The sequence below is a fragment of the Camelina sativa genome, chromosome 9 (genome assembly GCF_000633955.1).
Source record: "Camelina sativa cultivar DH55 chromosome 9, Cs, whole genome shotgun sequence".
NCBI lineage: Eukaryota > Viridiplantae > Streptophyta > Magnoliopsida > Brassicales > Brassicaceae > Camelina > Camelina sativa.
In genome coordinates this window covers 17,036,609-17,058,978 of record NC_025693.1, presented here as the reverse complement: position 1 = coordinate 17,058,978, position 22,370 = coordinate 17,036,609, and the positions used below count along the sequence as shown (strand labels likewise).

The 22,370-nt window shown below is 36.4% G+C and overlaps 2 protein-coding genes across 2 annotated transcripts; one reads left to right on the top strand and one right to left on the bottom strand.

Annotated features, from left to right (window-relative positions):
- LOC104711187 (UPF0481 protein At3g47200-like) lies at nucleotides 9,961-12,005 on the bottom strand. Its single transcript, XM_010427869.2, is given in 3 exon segments — nucleotides 9,961-10,175; nucleotides 10,178-11,656; nucleotides 11,743-12,005. Coding segments are annotated over 2 exon segments (1,494 nt in total). The 5' UTR covers nucleotides 11,627-11,656; nucleotides 11,743-12,005; the 3' UTR covers nucleotides 9,961-10,130.
- On the top strand, nucleotides 20,630-22,072 carry LOC104715356 (UPF0481 protein At3g47200). The gene has a single exon (XM_010432770.1). It carries the CDS (start codon nucleotides 20,630-20,632, stop codon nucleotides 22,070-22,072), a length of 1,443 nt encoding a protein of 480 aa, XP_010431072.1.

Here is a 22,370-nt window from a genome sequence, read left to right as displayed (position 1 = left end):
CAGCCGCCTTACGAGCTGCTTCCTCAGCTGCCAACTGTTTTTTAATCGCCCGAGTGACGACGTTTGAACTCTCTAGACGGATACTTGGGAACTGGATGACTTCGACGGGGATAATCCTTGTCATCGCGGGATCCGAGGTGGATGCCAGAGATGCTAAAGCGTCCGCAGCGGAGTTCTCACTTCGTGGGATCTTAGTGATTTCAAACTCCTCGAACTTAGTGACTAACTCCCGGGCTGCGGTCAAATAAGCTTCCATACGACCATCCTTTGTCTCGTACTCCCCCAAAAACTGGTTGGTGACCAGCTGCGAATCGCAAAAAGCTCGAAATCTTCGGACACCAATCCCCACTGCGAGGCGTAAGCCAGCTAGGAAGGATTCGTATTCGGCTTCATTATTGGACGCGCTGAAAGCCAAGCGAAATGACTGCTCAATCACTTCGCCTGCAGGAGAAGTGAGGCGGACCCCAATTCCTGCTCCCATTTTGGAAGAAGCACCATCAACGTACAATGTCCACGGGGCTTCGACATTGCCGCTAACCGAAGAGGCTAGTGGGAGTTCGATCAAGAAATCAGCCAATACCTGCGCCTTAGCACAGGTTCGAGTCCGGAACTCGATGTCGTATTCACTCAACTCGACGGCCCATTTAGTTAACCGCCCAGATTGGCTCGGGCTATGTAACACCGTTCGAAGTGGCTGAGTCGTGAGGATTACGATTGTATGGGACTGGAAATAAGGCCGCAGCTTTCTTGCCGAAGTGACCACTGCTAAGGCTAATTTTTCCATCATAGGGTACCTGGACTCTGCCCCAGTGAAGGACTTGCTGATATAGAAAATTGGTCTCTGCTCCCCCCTTTCCTCACGAACCAAGACTCCGCTGACTGCACTGTCCGATACGGCTACGTAAAGAAAGAGCGGCTCACCGAACTCGGGCTTAGCCAAGACCGGTGGTTCAGATAGGTAGGCTTTGAGCTGAGCGAAGGCCTCCTCGCACTTCGCATCCCATAAGAAGTTTTTCCCCCTTTCCGTAATAGCTGGTAGAAAGGGAGGCATTTGTCCGTAGATCGAGAAATGAAGCGGTTGAAAGCTGCGATCCGTCCGTTAAGGTGTTGCACTTCGCGCAAGGTTCTAGGAGAACTCGTAGACAGGAAAGCATTAATCTGCCTCAGGTTCGCTTCAATTCCTCTTTCTGTGACGATGTACCCCAGAAATTCCCCTGAAGGGACTGCAAAGGTGCACTTTGTGGGGTTAAGCTTCATCCCGAACTGATCAAGGATGTCGAAGCAAACTTTCAGATCAGCAAGGTGCGAGCCAGCTTCCATTGATTTTACAAGCATGTCGTCGATGTAGACTTCCATGGTCTTCCCGAGCTGATGCCCGAACATTCTATTCACCAATCTCTGGTAAGTTGCTCCCGCATTCTTTAACCCAAAAGGCATCACTTTGTAGCAGAAAATCCCGCGGTCCGTAATGAATGCAGTCTTCTCCTGGTCATCCGGGTTCATTAGGATTTGGTTGTAGCCAGAGAAAGCATCCATAAAAGACATCAGCTCGTGACCCGAAGTGGACTCAACTAGGCGGTCAATATGCGGAAGTGGAAAGCTGTCTTTGGGGCACGCCTTATTCAGGTCGGTAAAATCGACACAGACTCGTGACTTTCCATTCTTCTTTTTGACTACCACCGTGTTTGCGAGCCACTCAGGGTATTTCACTTCGCGTATCTGTCCCGCCTTCAGCAAACGTTCGACCTCTTTGTTAACGATTTCAGCTCGCTCAGGGCCCAACTTCCTTCGCTTCTGCTTCACAGGTCGGAACGTAGGGTCCGCATTCAGCTCGTGGGAGATAACTTCCGGGCTGATGCCGGGCATCTCGTCTACGGACCGCGCGAAGGTGGCCATTCTTTCTTTTAGGAAGGTTACCAGAAACTTATCATTGATGAAAATGGACTCAGTGAGGTCACCTTTTAGCTGCTTCCGAACTAGATTCTTGGAGACCTCGAGCTGTGGTTGCTATTGGATCAGGAGCTTGTGACTTGCGAGGTAACAGCTCCTTGCCGTCCTTTGACTTCCTAGAACCTCCCGGACTCCTTGCGGGGTCGGAAATTTGACGCACTGATGGTACGTCGAGGCCACTGCCTTCATCTGATAGAGCCAGGGAGTTCCCAAAATAACATTATAGGCCGCAGGCCGGTCGAAAACCGTGAACTCCACCATTTTAACCACTCCTTGAGTGGACACCGGCAATGTGATTGTGCCCAAAGACATTGACGTTTCGCTAGTGAACGAGACCAAAGGTGAGGGCGGTCCGACGATGTGCTCTTTCCCGATACCCATTCTGGTGAGCGTCTCAAGGAATATCAAGTCTACCGAACTCCCAGTGTCAATTAGGATTTGGCAGACTTTGTGATTCGCCATGTCAAGCGAGATGACGAGCGCGTCATCGTGCGGAGTGTCCAACCCCTCAGTTTCCTTTTAGGAGAAAGAAATTTCAGGTAGATCACTTGCTATTACCTTAGCTCGCTTCGGCTGAGGACCAGTGAGCTTCCGCTGATGGTCTTTGATCGCACTGATGGAGTTCCGAAATAGACGCGATCCTCCCTTTATCACGTCGATCCTTTTCTTGGGAGCTTCATTTCCATCAGACTGCTTTGGTTTCTTTGAAGGTGGAGCATCCTCATCCACTTCGGGAATCGTTTTTTGCTCCAATTCCTCGATTGTGACGTTTGGCATTTCCCACTTGTTACTTGGGAGTTCACCACTCTTGGAGCGCGGTGAGAATGGAGGTTTGGATGGTGAATTCTTTGGAGAATTCTTTTTGGGAGATTGAGTGACTGCGAATGTGCTCGGCCCGGACTTCGGAGTCGTAGGCGGAGTCTTTTTGGCGGGCGCTTCGAACTGTGGTTTTCCTGTCAGCGGAGCGTTTTGTTTTTGTGCAGCGGCGATTTTGTCTTCCTCCGCGATAATCCAGTTCGAAGCCCGGTGTAATGCGTCCTGAATGGTTGGGAACCGATTCACGGACAGCTCTTCGCGGAAGCGAGATTCGTGCCAGAGGCCGTTCTTAAGCGCGGCCAGGGCTGTGGAGTCCGAGAGTCCGAGAATCTTGACCTAGATCTCCTTGAACTTTGTTATGTAAGACCGGAGAGATTCTCCAGCCTTTTGGCTTAAGTTCCAAAGCTGAGCGTCCGTCACCGCAGTTTCGATTAGGCTAGAATACTGCTTGACGAACGAGGTCGACAGCTCGGTATAGTTTGTTATGGAACCAGCTGCTAAAGATGCGAACCAAAGCAGTACCGGTCCATTAAATGTTTCTGCGAACAGCTTGCAGTACCCAGTGTCTGCTTCGTGGGGCTCGAGGTCCACCCGACTAGCTGTCAGCAGGAAAGTCTTGAGATGATTGGTCGGATCTCCTTTTCCTTCGTAGCTCGAGAACTTAATTTTGCCGGTATCCTTGATGCGGACCCGGGCTATTTGATCGGAAAAAGGAGTTCGCCTCGACTCCTCGATCACTCAAAATATGTCTGGAGCAGAAGTGGTTGCACTGTGCATCACAGACCGCATATCCCGAATCTCGCTCTGCATGCGGAAGATCTCGGGATTGGTAGCATACCCCGAAGTCGAAATGTTTCCATCCACGGGGAGAGGAAGGCGGACTGGGACCTCGGAAGATCGGACGACGCCGGGCTGCAACGGAATGTGGCCACCACCAACCAGCGGCGGTGCTGCTTGCGTGTTGGTCTGAGGTGGGAACGAATCTCCCGGAGTGGCATCTGTTGCTGCCACTTGCGAGGTGGAAGGTGGAGTCACACCGGAGAAATCCAAAGCACGTCGACGTGGGTTTTGGTCAGTGGACAGGAGATCGACCCGAGCGGCGTACGCGCGGTGGGAGGCTGAGAGGTCTGCTACGGACGTCGTAACTTCCTCCAGACGAGTGGAGATCTGACCCTCCAAGTTGGCGAATCGTTCAGTGAGAGCGGCGGAGGCGGCTTGCTGACGGTCGGACTTTTCGGACAAGTCCTGCAGGAGCTTCTGGATCACCTCCAAGGATGCCTCATTGGGATAGCTGGTTGCCATAGCGGTGGTTGTGTGAAGCGTACTTGCGTATGAAGTCTGAACTAACGAGAGTCAGGCGATAACTCCCCTCCTTCTAGCGCCAAATATGAGAACTGAGAATGAGCTTCTCCTTCCGAAGTGATTTAAATTGTGGAGGAGCTTATCGCCGTAAAACAGTTCCGAGCTGAATTGAGAGAATTTGAGAATTTGAACTTGTATTGCTACTGTTGGAAAAAATATTCGATCCTTTACAACTGACACCCCCCTTACATATTTATACCGACCAATTTATTACTAAATTAATGCACCATTAATAGGACGCGATTTGCGCGGTCTAATTAATCCTCTTGAATGCGGGAATCTTTGACCGGGACCGAGCTGCGAGCTGACCAGCACGAAGCATCTCCGCTCTCTCTCCCCTTCTCTGGGCCTGATGGGCCGATCGCTAATTCGCTTTTGGCCCAGTAGACGAGCCCGGCCTAGGCCCTCCTGCCTATTGCCCGAGATGGCAGATCGTGGGTACAACAGTTGACAAAGTAATTAACTTTTGGAGCATGACCTTGTAATATATCATCAAAAACCGGAGAGCGATCAAGAACATTGATATCGTTTAACGTACCTGGAGGTCCAAAAAACGTGTGCCATATCCACAAATCTTGTGACGCTACAGCCTGGACAATGATAGAGAACAAGAACAAGAACAAGAAAATAGATTGTGATTGATTGCGTGAGAAAAAGCGATCGGTGAGCAACAAACAACAACGAACACAGACTAAAGCACTAGCATGTTGTATCTCTTTCTCCCTCTCTACCGATACTTCCTCGCTCTTTTTAATCTTGGACATCTGATGCTCGTTTAACTAAAAAGAATTAAAAGAATAGATTTCATCAATAAGTAAGTACATAAGTGGGTGCTTGGGGCGACCCATGTTTGTTATGAGGTTAAATTATTGCTTGTTTTATTAATAACTATTGTTATTTCATATATATATATATGTTTCATATTTGTATATTAACTATAATTAAGAATATTTGATATAATTATGATGATATTCAACTACTTACATTACATTATATACATACTAGAAAGTTACCCACGCGATGCGTGTGTTATAAAATCAATTATTTTGTATGTAAAATAAAATTTCATTAAATTATATATGAAACGTTCATGGTATTATTTAGATATGTCTTGAAAAGAATTTAAATACATACATTTATAAGTTTATAATTATGAAGTGTGTTAAAAGAAGAACAATTTTCACATATTGCATAAAAATAAGTTTTGGTTTTAAATTTAGCAAATCATTTCTAAATTCTAAAAATACTAAAATAGCATCATGCTTTTAATCTTATACTCTAAATACTAAACCAAATCTCTTCAAAACTATACCCTAAATATAAAATATAAAAATATAGATAACTATTGGAAATGGTGTAAGCTTTGGTATAATGACGGATGGATTAAGGGTTACAGAAAAATATACATGAGGTATGATTGGCAACTCAAACAATACCAATGCGATATAAAAGTAGTTTTGCTTTTGTACAGGTTAATCTACTGTAATTTAGACCACTTTTAATGATTGACATATGTCTTTGATGAAAGTATTGAGGTTACAATATGTATATATATATATATATGTATATATTAAATATTTTACAATAGGTCTTTGTAATGTTTTTTCGTGTAATGCAAAAAGATGTTGTAAAGTTTGGGAAGTGATTCCAAAAAGATATAAAGAAATATGTGATCTTTTGACCATTTATATATGCATTACACGGTAAAATTAGGCTCAATCTTTTTATCAATATGCAAAGTAAAATATTTTTTTGTAATGGGGATAAAGAACTTTTAAAAATGAAAAGCAAATCAAATTTACAAAACATAAACTTAGAAATATATTGTAGTTGAAGATCAGAGGACTTAAGAGGAGAAATCTAAGAGACTTACAACTAAAATATTATAAGTGAATGTTCAAAGCCAAAGAGATTGTGCTTTAGGAGTCAAGCATTAGGCTCATCTTCATCACTTAAGACTTCCAACTATAGTTTGAAAGTTAAAAAAAACCACATTACAAAACAATGCAAAAACTTTAATCATGACTATCATAAAACATAATCCTTTGAAAGAGGCTAATAAATACTGACAAGACTCTGATGCCAAAAAAAAAAAACATTGACATGGCTTTGTAAACGATTTCTTCAAATAGTCTAGAGAAATTAATCTGTTAATCATCATTCATGTTTTAAAAAAAAAACTTCATAAGAAATAATATTAAGAAAAAATACCATGGGAAATGATTGGGAAAGAAAGACATATAGCTAAACATTGTTTGAAGTTTGTAAGGAATTTCATTGACACATTATTCTGAGTAATCACATTCATGGCAATAAATACAGTTATAAAGCATAATAATTGTAATTAATTTGGTCATATGCATTATTGCAACATGAACAATTTGAACAAAAGAAAACATCCACCCATAATGTCATAAAGGTAATTGATTGAGAGAAGTAAATGTAAATCTAAAGAAACTGAACAAATAAAATGTCCCAAATTAAAAAAATGTGTATAGACAAATTAGTTTTAGATTAGCAATAATGTGTCTTTTTATTTCATTAAAATTGAAAAAATGACACATGTTAAAAAAAACAGAGGGGTACCAAATGACAACTTCTCACAACTCTACTTTATTATAGTTTAATATATAGTAAATATTGACATGTGAAACTGATAAAAATAGTTAAGTAATAAAGTTCCGGTTGCGATAAAAAAATAAGTAAAAATTTTATAAATCGTAAAAACAAATTAGAATAAATAGATTTTTGTAAAATATATTACTTTTTCTTTAACAAAAGTAAACTATAGAGATTTTTGCTATGAAATAATACTAAATTAAAAAATCAAAAATAATTAAAGATTTGGTAGAGGAAGATAAATCTGAATACTTCTATATAATAAATAATGTGATTTTTAACCAATTAGGTCATCAAAGATAGAATTGATGATGATGTGAGAAATGAGGGACAACCAACCATAAGTACAATATTAATACCTTCTCAGATTATGTAGTTGATGCTTCGAAATGATGCCAAGTTCGTAGAAGCAGAGAGGCGTGGAGAAGAAAGAAAATATATTTAACTTTTTTAATTAGTCATGCTGGCTAGGGAACAGACCTATTTTTTTGGTTTCTTTGCTTCATAGTTTTGAATTAAAATGGAAATAAGTTTATGTCTTGTTGGCTAGAGAATTGAGATGGATCTAAGTTTTTTTAATCTATAGTTGAATTAAATTGAGAATGAGAACATGTGTCAACTATATAAGAAGCCATGTGTCATCTTATTAGAAGAAGTTGAGAAAAACCTTTTGATATTATATAAGATATGATGCATAAATAAACAATAATTACATGGTGCAGTTCTCTCCCGAATACTCGGATCTACAACATTCGGTCTTACATTTTTTATATTTCTGTGACGGAAAAATTCTCCCCACAACATACGAGACCACCACAAACGCCTATACATGCGGCATTATGGACTTCTCGATAAAGTTTATACCATTATCTGCATTCTGCAAGAATCTGCATTCACTATAAATTAAACCGTAGACATGATGTAAAAGTATTAATAAATCAGTGGTCAATCACTAGATCAAGAGAACTTCCACACATCCTCTATTCTATATATTAAAAGAGAATCATTGATGCTTAAGTTATTCTCAGTTTTTTTTTTTTTTTTTCATTTATTTAATACTACATACTATCTTTTTTTTGGTGGGATATTTAATACTTCTATCTTTGTTACCAAACATTTTATTGTCATACACTATTTTATTCTTTTTTTTTATTTGGGGCAAAAATACTATTTTATTCTTGTTATTTAAAATCTAATATTATATATTAGTATCTTTATGCTATCTTTCTTACCAAACACATTTGATTCTATATAGGACTTATTCTTATTATTCTAAAATTAATTGCTGAATACATATGAATATAAATTTGGAATACTGACAAATATTTATATTTAACTGCTCATCTTATTATATAAAGTTGGGTTTTGAAAGTTAGCCATTAACATGATTTTGATACATGTCAAGTTATCAATCTGAGATTTTGACATGTGTATATATTAATATTTAATAGGAGAGATTTGAGATTACAACAAAAAATAAAAAAAATTATTTAAAACTAAATTAATTAAAAAAAAAATTATCAACAAAATACAAAAATTAAACAGTTTAAAAAAAATAATTATAAGGAGATTATATATATATATATATTTCATAAAATTCGAAATTATAACATTTGTTACTTATTTTTAATTTTAAGTTATTAATTCTAAAAAATAGATAAATGATTAAGGAAAATATACAGTTAACTATTAATTTTTAAAAAATTAAATACTCACTTCTAAATATTCATAAATTATCTCATATTTTTCATCTAACAAAATAACTTATTAAAAACACTGTTCTCAACTTTGTTATATTGGTAAAACTCTTTTAATGGGAAGGTAAATTTTTTTTTTCTTAACCAAAAGTTTCTCATACTTTCTCATACTTTCTCAGCTTGGAATATGTAAGATTAATATATTGACCCAAAAAAAGTGTAAGATAAATATACGCGTCTTATTTTTCTAATACTGTATTGTCAATTTTATTATAGTATTTTTAGATTGTTTTATTTAGTTTATATTTTCATTTTTGAGTTATTTTAGATTCATATTACTGTGCTTATAATTTTCTATTATTTCTTTAATTATGTCAAATTAATATAATTATAATTTCGTAATCTTGATTGGTTGGTCATAGATTTTTTTTTTAATATACAAACATAATTGTTACCATTCATTCAATCCCAAAGGGACATAAAGAGTAGAAGATCATTAACTTAATGGTTGGATACAATAGGCTAATCAAACACAAGCTTACAACAAACATAAATTAATAGATAGATAGATTGGAAAAACATAAATCGTTGCTGATAGATCCATAGGAGACATAGGCTACATTATGGTGTGTCAAAGATACTTCCGCGAATACATTAGGAAATTTAACATTATTTACTATCAAAAGATTTTGTAACGTTGAAAAAGGGTCTTTAGTTTCATTGATTGCCGGAGCAAGCCACTTTGAGATAGCTAAAAAAGGTGAACATGTTCTCTCCAAACAGGAGGAGGGCAGAGCCGATGTTCTCTCCATGGTGGAGGAAGTTGGAGTTAGACACAAGTTTATCTTCACAATGGAGAAAGGCAGAGTCATGGTTCTCTCCATGGTGGAGGAGGTTGGACGCAAGGTTCTCTCCATAAGTAAGAAAGGCAGAGCCGAGGTTCTCTCCATGGTTAGTCATACACTATTGTGATGATACATCATTGATTAGTATACAATGTAATATATTTTTTATTCGAAATGTTTTTTGTGCCAACAATTTTAGTACTTAAAGAATCTATGCTAAAGCGAAAGTAAAGAGACATATATGGTAGTTGGCTTATTATGTTCATAGAGACATTTTCTAGGCTGTGGTAAAAAATATATCTGTAATATACAATATACTTAGCTAACATACATAAAAGATTTTTGTAAACAGATATAAATTAGTATATTATTTAGCAAAAAGAAAATTTATAACAAACTTACAATAAATTTAATATAATTTTACTAAATTTAATTTTATTTACAAAACTTTAAATCGGCACATTGGGCAGGTTCTAATATAGTGTAATATGTAATATTACGTGGTTAAGTTGTTTGTAATTTTTATTTGTTTTAATAATAACTATTGCTATTTCATATATAGTCTATTATACAATACTGTATTATTAAAAATATTTGAGAGAGAGATTAATTTCTGCTAAGTAACGAGAGTAACAGATACAACTACACAAGCATATATGAAAAATTCATAAAACCATACACGTACAGAAGATAAATCCACAACATATATAATACAATTGGACCTCAAACTGATGGTAAAACATATAGAGACGTGGAAAACAATGAGGTATGCTGTGTGCAGAAGAGAAGACTGCATTTGTTTGCATTGTTTCTTCATAAACTCGAGCATATTTGATTTTCACTAAGGAAGACCCAATGGAGGAGCTGCGTTTCCATCATCTTTTTTTTGTCGTTTAGGAAGGAAAGAATCGCAACAATGGCCTGTAGCATGGTAAGAAATATAACGAAAACAACAGCAAACGATGACAGACAAGTCCATGGTGACTCAAAGTGTGTGTGCTTAAAGCCTGCCCATAATCCATTGTACCATTTTTTGGTGTACTCGTTCACTCCCTTAAATACATTGTTTAGGTAACTTGTATGTATTTCAAATAGAACATCTTTACTGATAGATTTGAAGAACTCGGATACCTCACTATTGCTACCAAAGTGATTCTCTATGATGAGCTTTTCGTTTCTCAAGAAAGTTACATCTTCCTCGCCATCTAGAAGGCATCCCATGAAAACTACGTAGCTTGTTATGTCGTTGGAACTGTCTGTGTAAAACTGTTCAAAGGCAACACAGTTGAGGAAGAATGAGCTGATGAACCCATCAAATCTTAACAGTGGTATCTGAAGCCTGTTTTTCTTTAATTTTATATCTAATATGGAATCTTCTTCTTCAATCCTTCTTAGCCTGAACTTTATCCCTTGAAGGCGAAGTCTTTTTGCCGACAATATCAACGGCACTACCCCTGTAGAATCTGAGGAGGATACTTTTCCAGAGTTACCCTCATGGAGTTGAACATCTTGGGATGATGTTGTTTCAGATTCACCCACAGATCTCATGTTAGGTAAGAAGGTCTTACGGATGAGGTCAAGAAGATGTTTTGCCTGAAAGTTTCTGTGTTTCTCCCAATAACTGCCTTGTTTATCTATTGAGCGTTTGAAGAACTCAAACGCTATCCTGTTTAGATCACCAGGGAGACCAATCTTGGATTTTACATACAAAGTTTGAAGAACAAAAAAAAGGACCTGATTTTCCAACAGTAGAAGATCACTCTGAATGGACAGCAGAATCCAGGGGATCGTAAAAAGTGGATCATTTTCCTCGTTCAGTCCTATGTTGCTAGACACGATAAGAAATAACATGAGAATGAAGCACCCATCCAAAACCATTAGAAACATTAAACTGTGTTGTTCCTTGGGTTCCAAGTCGTCAACCCTAAGCTCCTCAGAATTAGATTTCCTTATCTTTTCTTCCGAATCAGTTACAGCTTTCACCAAGACATTTTCATCCACTCCATTCTTTCTTGCCTCGTCTAGGAAAAGCTTCAGAAATCGAAGCTTGTGCTGTTGAATCATTTGCAGGTGCTTTTCCCCGTAGTGATAAGGACCAATAGAAACAACTTTGGGCTTATAGGCTTCGGGATTCATTGCTACGAAGCTTTCAGGGACTCTGAAGATGCAACAAGATTCCTTACCAGCTGATTCCAAGAGAAGCACTGGTTCCTTACATCTTGAAGATAAGTAGTTTCTGAGCTCAGTTGATATAATACAACTTTCTGTAGGTAGTGGTGATAGAGGAAGAGAAGCTTTATCAGAAAGTGATGAAATTATTTCCGTCTTGTCTGCCATGATTTAGTTCCACTACAGGATCCTGCTTTCCTGAGTTAAGAGACAAGATCAGATTCAAAATCAAATCGAGATTTTGATTCGAGTTAAAGCGAAAAATTTACTGTTGTGAGGGTTACCGTGAGCTCGTCTAGAGCATCTCCATTAGCGATGATATAATTGTGACATCTCTATTCGGTAAAAGATGATTAAGTGGCAGAAGTAGAAAATAGTTGTTTGGAAGGAAAAATGACTCAAAGTGGTTGACAGTTTGACCAAAAACAGTCAGAATGATGATGACCGGAAAGTAGTCGCAAAGGTAATGAGCCAAAGTCTCGAGAGCAAAAAAAAAAAAAGGTGAACTGTTTTGAGAAAGTTTGAAAATGCTCAAAAAAGTAAAAAGTAAAAAGTAAAAAGTAAAAAACTTACCTTGTTAGAAAGAGGGTAATATATACAAAATTTTACCTATCCTGTGCTAGGATATCATATCATGCGGACGAAGTCGGGTCGTGTTTGGATCATTTCGAAACACTTGCTTTTCACTTATTGCTTTTTTTTTAATTGCCAGTTAGCCGACAAACTAGTCATGTGCTAGGGCCTAGGATACCATGTCATTCGTACGAAGTCGGGCGTGGATCATTTTGAAACACTCGACTGCTTTTCACTTGTCGCTTTGGTTTAATTGCCAGTTAGCGGACAAACTAGTCATGTTCTAGGCAGAGCCGTAGCAGAGAATTATGAGGCCACAAACCCAAAAACATATTTACGCCTGTTAAAAAAAAAAAAATGAAAACACAAATAAGTATGAGTTTTGGGAGTCGAACTCGTGACATCTTACTCTCTTTTCCACTGCTTATACCACTAGGCTAAACAAAATTTCTGTAAAATAGAGCCGAATTTAGACTATATAATTTGCGGCCGCAAGCTGATGCTTCATCAACTTGGGTCTTGGGCCGGTTCTGGTTCTAGGGCCTAGGATATCATGTCATGCGTACGAAGTCGGGCGTGGATCATTTTGAAACACTCGACTGCTTTTCACTTGTCGCTTTGGTTTTTTTTTTATTTTTTTTATTTTTATTTTTATTTTTATTTTTTTTGTTTTTTTGTGCACCCACTTGTCGCTTGGTTTAATTGCCAGTTTGCCGACAAATTCGTCTTGAGACTCAGAATGACGTCATGGTCGTATAGGATCAAACACCGAAAATCTCCTTGGAATCTCATTATTTTGTTCTTTGGACCATAGATTAGATTTCATCTATCACATGTGTAAGAATTAAAGTTTTAATCACTAGACCAATAAGATTAATTTAGCTATGTTAGAACCCCTGGGTTAGAACATATGAATTCACGTTATTAAAAATAAAAATTCATTTGGCATATGAATTTATGATAAGTAAACCCGAGTTGTGTTTGAGAATTGGTGATGTTTTATAATAATTTATGTTAAAATTTTTAATAAAAATGATAAAATTTTGTCTTCATGAGTTTACCGCAATTTTAAAAGGGGCATTTGCAAATTTTTTTGTTTCTTTAGCTTTCTGCAAAAATATTTTTTTGTTGTCTATTTTCAATAATACATTCTTCTATGTAGAAAATGATTAAATTCTAAATTCTAATATCTAAATACTAAATCCTATACCCTCTCAAAACTATATCATAAATGAACCGAAAAAAAAATCTAAAACTTTAACATATTGTAACTGTGTATAAAATGGCAAAAATGAAAATATTCAAAAAATAGTATTTAAAAAAAAAATATTTGCAAATCGATATTTCTAACAATTTCTCATTTTATAAACAATATATATTATAGTTTTGTATTTTATTTTGTTTTCCTTTTACTAATAAGAGTAGAACTATACATATATATACATAAGTGTTAGGTCCACTCCAAACACCCAACTAATTCCTAGCACTTTTTTGAACAAGGGACTATCGTCGAACAGAATTTTATCGGTAATCGTTAGTTGGGAAGTCAATTCCAACACTAACGACACATTAGTTTATTACTAATTGAACTGTTAAGTTATAAAAACGTTGGAAGTTTAAGAGGTATATTCGGTCCCGAGAAAGGTAGTACTAGCCCTGCAAGTTCGGGTTCTCGGGTCAGGTCGGGTCGGGTTTCTCGGTTTTTTGGTTATTCGGTTATTTAGAAAAATGTTTGAAAAAACCCGAAATTCATTTCAGTTCGGTTCGGTTCGGGTTTCGGGTAATTTGAATTTTGGAAAACCCACCGAACTGAACCGAAAACCTGTATTTTCATCACTTATGCTGCCTAATTCATGTTTTCATCACCTAAATGCAACTGAAATCATATCCTTTCTACTCAAACAAGTCATCATAAGTTCATCAATATCCAAATCTAAAAAACTGAATCACAAGCAAAATATCCAAAAAAAAAACAAACCAAGTCATAATCCACCATTTGATCTTAGAATAGAGAATAGAGAGTTAGAGACTAAGTAAAAGAGAAGTTTGGTCTCCATGGCTCCATCAACATCCTCCATCAACATCCTCCACCGTCTTAGTTGCTGCAATTAAAGATAAAAGAAGTCAGCCATATATTGTATATCATAAGAAAGATTGACAAACATCAAACTTTCTTACCCAAAGACTCATGAAAATCCAGTTCATCCAACATTTGAACCAAACTTGCAAGCTTCTCTGCTTGGATGGTATTTCTCAGCCATTGTTGAGTACATATGAGAGCTTCAACCATGTGAGGAGATAGACAACTCCGGAAAGGATCCAAAATCCTTCCACTTGTACTGAATGCCGACTCTGAAGCTACAGACGACACTTGAATGGCAAGCACATCTTTTACAAGCTCTGACAATGTTGGAAACTTATGACTATTGCATCTCCACCATGATAAGACATCAAAATCCATACCCAAAGGGTTTCTCTTTCTTGGCACACGATTCTCCATCAAGTAAATGTCAAGCTCACTTGTAACTTCTTCATTTACTGTCTCTGTTTCCATCTCTTCATACAAAGAATCTCTGCTCTCCAAGTCATCATCATCATCCTCGAAAAGGAGACTTGTTTCAGGCACATTCTCACTTCGAGTTCCTGTACTTTCAGCTTGAGAATGGGGACTGAATCGCTGCACATACTCTTCATACATATTCTTCATCACTTTCCGAATTGAACTTCTTAGATGATTGCTCTCTATACTGTCCTTTCCATAGAGCTTATCAAATCAGAGACCAGCAAATTGCATCTTGTTCCTTGGATCAAACACACTTGCGATGATCACAAGTGGATTCATATTGATGATGCCATCCCAATACTTCTCAAACTTAGTCCTCATCTCCTTTGCTGCAAGCCGTAAAAAAACATCCTCATTGTTGCTCAATGTTATCAAACATCTCTCAATATGCACTATCTCATGGTAACATATTGTAGATGTCACCGTTTTAGTGGCTGAAAATGCTAAAGTGCAATTGAAGAACATCTTTAAAAACTTGACTAACCGCTGCACTTCATCCCAGCCTTCTGAAGTTGGAGGTCCAACCCTTTTAGTTTTACGGTCACTCCCTTCTTCTTGCACTTCTTCGTCGAAGTAATCATTGTATAGCTTGTCCTCTGCGAGTAACTTCTCAAAAGCAACCCTAAATTTCAATGCAGCAGTCAACATGAGATATGTAGAGTTCCACCTAGTCGCACAATCCAAAGACAAGCTTCCTCTACTGCATTTACCTGTCTCAACCCTCAACTGAAATGATTTCAGTCTGTCCCCTGATGACCTTACATACCTGATTGCATTTCTAATGCCCAGAATGCTCTTATTTACCTTTGCTAAACCATCCTTGACTATCAAGTTCAGTATATGCGCACAACAACGCATATGGATCAATGAACCATCTCTGACTAATGCGTCAGGCCCCATCATCCTAAAAGCATCTGTGAATTTCCCAAGTGCTTTATCATTGGCCTTAGCATTATCCATTGTCACGGTGAATACCTTTTCAATGCCCCATTCTTGTAGACATGCACTCAGATGCTCAGCGATGGTGTCCCCTTTATGATCTGTCACAGGCTTGAACCATATAATCCTTTTATGTAAATCCCAATTCTTATCAACCCAATGAGCAGTCACCACCATGTAGCTGCAAGCAGTTGTAGGAGCTACCCATAGATCAGTCGTCAAAGACACTCTCTTCTTCTCGGCGCAAAACAAGTTCTTCAATGCAACTTTCTCTCTTAGGAACATAGCATATATGTCTTCTGTTGCTGTCCTCCTACAGTGAACTGTGTACATTGGAAGCATATTTGCACAAAACCTCCTAAAGCCTTCTGATTCCACAAATGCAAATGGCAACTCAGACAAAACAATCATCTCATTCACTGACCTCCTAAACAATGCTTTATCATGCTTAACCGCAACAACTGAAATTGCACCAGTGGTATCACTTGCGAAAACCTTCTGTTTATCACTCTCCTGATATGCCTTGTACAACTTGCATCTATCCAGATGATTCTTCATGGAGCTTGTCCCATGTAACTTAGTATCACAACCAATCTCTTGGTTACAATACCGACAGTAACTGTAACCTGCAACATCATCTTTCTCCAAAAAATGTTGCCAAACCTCAGCCCTATGAACCTGCTTCTTCTTCTTCTTTGCTATCTTCGGATGACCTTTACTTCTTGATCGACATGTATCTGTTCTTTTTTCTCCGACAGATGGTTTTGGTTCTGGGTCTCTAACTTCATCTTCTTCACCCAAAACATTGGTTGTGTTTTCGTCTGATATAGACATCTACACAAACAAGAGTACAAGACATTATAAAACAGTTGAGTTAAAGCATAACCAAATGCACAAAGTGACAATGACAAAACCAAATGCACAAAGTGACAATGACAAAACCAAATGCACAAAGTGACAATGACAATTTCTCAGTTTCGGAGACCCACATGGTTGGGTTTGAGACTCAAAATCTAGGGTTAGAGTTACTCTAGGGTTAGAGTTACAGAAATCTAGGGTTAGAGTTACAATGTCTCCGAAACTGAGACATTGTAAAATCTCTAACAGAAACTCAATCCCTAATTCCCAAATCAAAAGAAACTCAATCCCTAATTCCCAAATCAATAGAAACTCAATCCCTAATTCCCAAATCAACACAAACTCAATCCCTAATTCCCAAATCAAAACAAACTCAATCCCTAATTCCCAAATCAAAACAAACTGAGAAATTTTACCTTATGAAACGAAGAGAGATGAAGAAGACGAAGAAGACGTGAAGATGAGGAGAAGATGAGGTGATATTGAGCTTCGTTAGTGGCTATCGGTGGTCGTGAGTCGGTGAGAAATTGTAAGAGAGAGGTGGTGTCGGGCTGATATTAGGGTAAAAAAGATTTAAGAGGTGTGTTAGGGTAAGCTTATATAGGTAGGTTAAAATCTCGGTTAACCGATCGGATAACCCGAAGAAAACCGACCCGAAGTGATACCCGAATCTCATTTGAAAGCCTTCCGATCGGTTTCTCAGCCATAACCGAAGTTGAACCGAACCGACTTTTTTCGGTTTGGGTCGGGTTGGAAATTTCGGATCGGGTATTTATCCCAGGCCGAGGTAGTACCATCAAAATATTCATTCGTCGGGATCCTCATGATGAGGTAGGCGACAAATTTGTGGAGAATGTATTATCGACAACCAGACTATAAGTCAATAACCGTTAACCGACTGTCTTAGGAAAACTATTATTTAAATTTAAACAATTCAAGATAATTTACAAATAACTTTAAGTAGTTTAAAATGAAATCTAGATAAATTATTAGAAACTAAATTTCATATATCAAAATGTTTTAAAATAAGATTAAAATTTTTATGTGCACGTATTATCGTTAGCGTATAGTTGTGGTCCCATTAGAGTCATAGGGTCTGACCTTACAATGATCTAAGTAATTTGATCCATAACTAGACGACCTGTCAATCAAGCGAATCCGGTTCGGTTTAGATTGACCCGAAAAAATTTCAAATTTATATTTTAAAGGTATGTTTTACCCTAATAAAACTAATTTTTTTATTTTATTTTTTTCAGATTTCTCTTTGAAAAATATATATATTTTTTATTATCTTATAGCATTTCTTACAAAATAGTGAATTATGTATAAATTTAGCCAATAAAACCACTAGTATTCATTAAAACACAATTTCATTTAAAATAAAAGTTTAAAACCAAATAAATTCTTTAAACTCATATTAAACAAAACATAAAATCTAACTACATTATGTTGTAGAGCAAATAACTGAATCCGCTTCAACGCCTTCCAAAATTTTCTCATCCTTAAGTTTTATATATAAAAATTAAACTAAAAATTTGTTGAATTTTAACATGTATAAATCATAGAAAATATTACAGATTTAGTTTTTAAAAAAAAAATAATAAACAAATAGAAATAAATATAACATATAAATTCATCCAATCAGGAAAAAATATTCTTTTAAAAAAGTTGACCCGAGTACGGTTAAGGTAAGTTCTAAAAACTCTTTTACTTTAACGGATTTAGTAGGAAAACCCCACTTAAACGTACTGTATATAATTAATTATTTATACTTGAACCCAATATTTTTCAGGACTAGACCGGTCTACATATTCTGGCCCTAGTTAACATGTCTATGAGATTTGATTATTACTAAAATAGAATCCGATATCGGAAAAGATAAAAATATTTAAACAATATGTAAGTGTGCAGCAATCTGTTTTCTTGAACTAGTCTTTATATGTAAGTTAGATCCAACACTAATATAATATTAAAATTAAGATTCATCTTCTCAAAAGTGGATTATCAAGATATCCATTCTTATAAATTTCATAATTTAGATGTGCAATTTTTTAACAAAAAAAAATAATTTAGATGTGCAATCCTAAACATGAAAAAAACTATACTAAGAATCCAATATCGAAAAGAAACATAATTCTTTAAACAATATATAAAGAATATGTGGCAATTTTCCTTTCTAAAAATAAGTTTTGAACCCCAAACACTAAAAACACTAAAAAGTACTTCCTCCGTTTTTATTTAATTGTTGTTTAAGGGTTTCTTACAAACATTAAGAAAACTATTAAATTTTTAATTTTACCTTTTATTAATAAATTTTATAATGTTGTCATTAATCAAAACATTAAACCAGTAGGAATAAAACTAAAATAATACACCAACCATTTGAATTAAAAATATAAAATAATAATTATTATAAAACAAAATTTAAGTACAAAACGATAAATTATCCCTCTATTCGAACATGTGGTTAGACATATCAATTATAACAGCGGCCCATCGCTAAGCATGGTCATAACTTATAACGACCCTGAACCTGTATCGTGTCACATATTATAGTATTATACCAACAACTCATAAGTACGATGTTAAATTGTTAATTAATATATTTTTAAACTTTAATGCAAAGCGCAGAAAATCATCTAGTTATTTATAATAAAACGGGAAAAATGTCATAAAAATCTCTAACTTTTAAATTTGGGATGTTTTAATCACCAACTTTCAAGATGCCATTTTAATCACAAATTTTTCCTTGACTTGGTCATAAAATAGCAAATTTTTGTTGACCAAGCTGTTTTAGGCACGTCGTTTATTCTCTGTTAAAGATCTCAAAAACAGAATAAAATTATATGTTATCTGCTACCGTTTTGCATAAACGACCATGTTTTTGACGCTAAAAACAACATCTTTTACCAAATTGAAAAAACTAAATTCCTAAATCAATTCCAATTTCACAAATCCATAACCTTTGAAAGCAATCCCAAATGCTCTCTACACATCGATGGCACACCACACTCACCGACACAACCAGATGTGTCAAAACTTGAACTTGAACTCATCGAAACAGAGAGATTGCATAAGACATATTGGTATTATAGAAAGAATTTGGAGTTTTTTTTAGGGTTAGAGATTTAATAAACGTCGTGCCTAAAACGGCGTAGTCAACAAAACTTTACTATTTTATGGTCAAGTCAACATAAAGTTTGTGATTAAAATGGCATCCTGAAAATTGGTGATTAAAACATCCCAAATTTGAAAGTTGGGGATTTTTATGACATTTTTCCCATAATAAAACTGCACCTTGTTGTGTTTTCTCTTGCAGAATATCATATGCTTTCATTGTTGTGTGTAAAATTTTGGTTTTCCTGACTTGTTTTCTCGGCAGGGCCGGCTCAAACTTTTCTTGCACCTTGTGCCAAATTTTTTTTTTCTCCTAATTTACAGGTCTTATTTTTAGATTTTCAATATTTTGGGGTTTTTTTGTCAAAATATGAAACATTGAAGAGCCTAAAAACCTTATAATTTTTTCCAAAATATTGTGACATGGTGCAAATGCACTTTGTGCACTGGGTCATCACCGGCACTGTTTCTCGGTGACTTGGCATTTATAGTTTTATACCAAATAATTGCACCTTGTGTATTAGTATTTACTATTTAGTATGACAGTTTTATTATTTACTGTAGAGAAAAAACAGACAGAAAGAAAGAATGAAGTGACTCATTAAAAAAGAAAAAAAAATGAAGTGACTCGGGGCATCCCTTATTCGGCTATGGATTCGTTAAAAACTTTTGTTTGAAGAAAACAAATACTCCCTCCATTTCAAAATATATGATGTTTTAAGTAAAATATGTAGATTAAAAAGTATTTATTTTTAACAAGTTCAACCAATCAGAAACAATACTGCATAATATAAATTACTAAAGTAATTTTAAAGTTTCATAGAAACTTGAACATCCTATATTATGAAACAAAAAATTTCTTTAAAACATCTTATATTTTTGAAAGAGAGAGAGTATAATTTTACTTGCTCTTCACTCTAGTTTACACGTTTCTCTCTCAGTCTCTCACCTCTCTAGAGTAAAGAGTCAACAAGAGTCAACCCTCACCTTCATCTCAACAGTAAAGTGAAGGGAGCATAAATCACGGTTCAACTAATCCTTCCCTCACGGCGGCTCGAACCAATCTAGATTTATATATATTTTAAATTTGAATCCGACCTTGTCTCGGAATCCAGGAAATCATGGCAGACAAGACTGGAAAAAATTCAGACTCTTCTTCTTCTCAGCCTCAGTCTGTATTACCATCCACATCAACTCCTTTCCCACGTCCTTCACTAGCGGAGTATGAAAATAACATCTTACATTATATCAATTCGAAGGTAGATTTAGACACAACTAGACGTAAGAAACCAGTGCTTCTCTTGGAATCAGCTTGTAAGGAATCTTGTTGCATCTTCAGAGTCCCTCAAAGCTTCGCAGAAATGAATCCTGAAGCCTATAAGCCCAAAGTTGTTTCCATCGGTCCTTACCATTACGGAGGAAAACACCTCGAGATGATTCAACAGCACAAACTTCGATTTCTCCACCTTTTCTTAGACAAGGCAAGAAAGAATGGAGTGGATAAAAATGTCTTGTTTAAGGCTGTAATTCATTTGGAAGAAGAGATAAGGATATCGTACTCTGAGCAACTTTGTGAAACATCAGAGGAGCTAGTGTATATGATGATTCTAGATGGGTGCTTCATTCTCATGTTGTTACTTATCGTGTCAAGAAACATTGAACTGGATGAGAGTGATGATCCAATCTTCACGATCCCCTGGATTCTCCCGTCTATCGAGAGTGATCTTCTCCTCTTGGAAAACCAGGTCCCTTTCTTTGTTCTTCAAACTTTATTTGTAGAATCCAAGATTGGTCTCGCTGGTGACCTAAACAGGATGGCGTTTAGCTTCTTCAACCTCTCAATGGATAAACCAGAAAGATATTGGGTGAAACACAGAAACTTCAAGGCAACCCATCTTCTTGACCTCATGCGTATGAGCTTCGTACCTAACATGGGCTCTACCTCTATGGATGAAGACGAAGATTTCCAACTTATAAAGGGTGAATCTGGAAAGAAATCATCCTTAGACTATACACTGATTCTGTCGCCTACAAGACTTTCTCTCCAAGGGATAGATATCAGGTTAAGGAGTGATGCAGATTCGATGATAGATATAAGACTAAAGAAGAACAAGCTTCAAATACCACTGTTAAGATTGGATGCGTTCATTAGCTCAGTCTTGCTCAACTGCGTGGCCTTTGAACAATTTTACACCAAGAGTATGAATGACATAACTAGCTATGTAGTTTTCATGGGATGCCTTCTAAACGGTGAGGAAGATGCCACATTATTGAGCGATGACAACCGAATCATAGAGAATTACTTTGGCAGCGAGATTGAGGTATCACAATTCTTCAAAACTATATGTAAAGATGTTGTGTTTGACATACGTAGAAGTTATTTACGGAATGTGTTTGCGGAAGTTAACGAAAAAACCTCAAAATGGTACTCAGAGTATCGAGTTTATCTACACTCACCATGGAAGGTTCTGTCAATTTCTATTAGTCTTATTTCTTCCTTGCTACAGACCATTTCTGCCATTTTCTTCTACCTTAGCGACATTAACATCCGCCAAAACCAATGATGGAAACCCAGCTACCATTTTGTAACGTCCTGAAGGCAAATCAAACATGCTCGAGCTACGTACAGAAAAATCATTGTTCCATTTGTTTTCAGTTGTGTGTATTATATTTTATTTATGTTGTGTTATTGCTACTTACAATTTGGTTTTATGATTTTTTCTTATATATTTATGTAACTAGGATGTAGGCCCGTGCGTTACCGCACTGAAAATTTGAAATGACTAATATTGTTAATTTCACATTTTGAGTGAAAACTTTATGGTAATTCTTTAACTGTATAGTATAAAAGTCATAAATAAT

Coding starts and splice junctions, on each gene's coding strand:
- LOC104715356 (XM_010432770.1), top strand. CDS start 20,630: ATGGCAGACAAGACTGGAAAAAATTCAGACTCTTCTTCTTCTCAGCCT.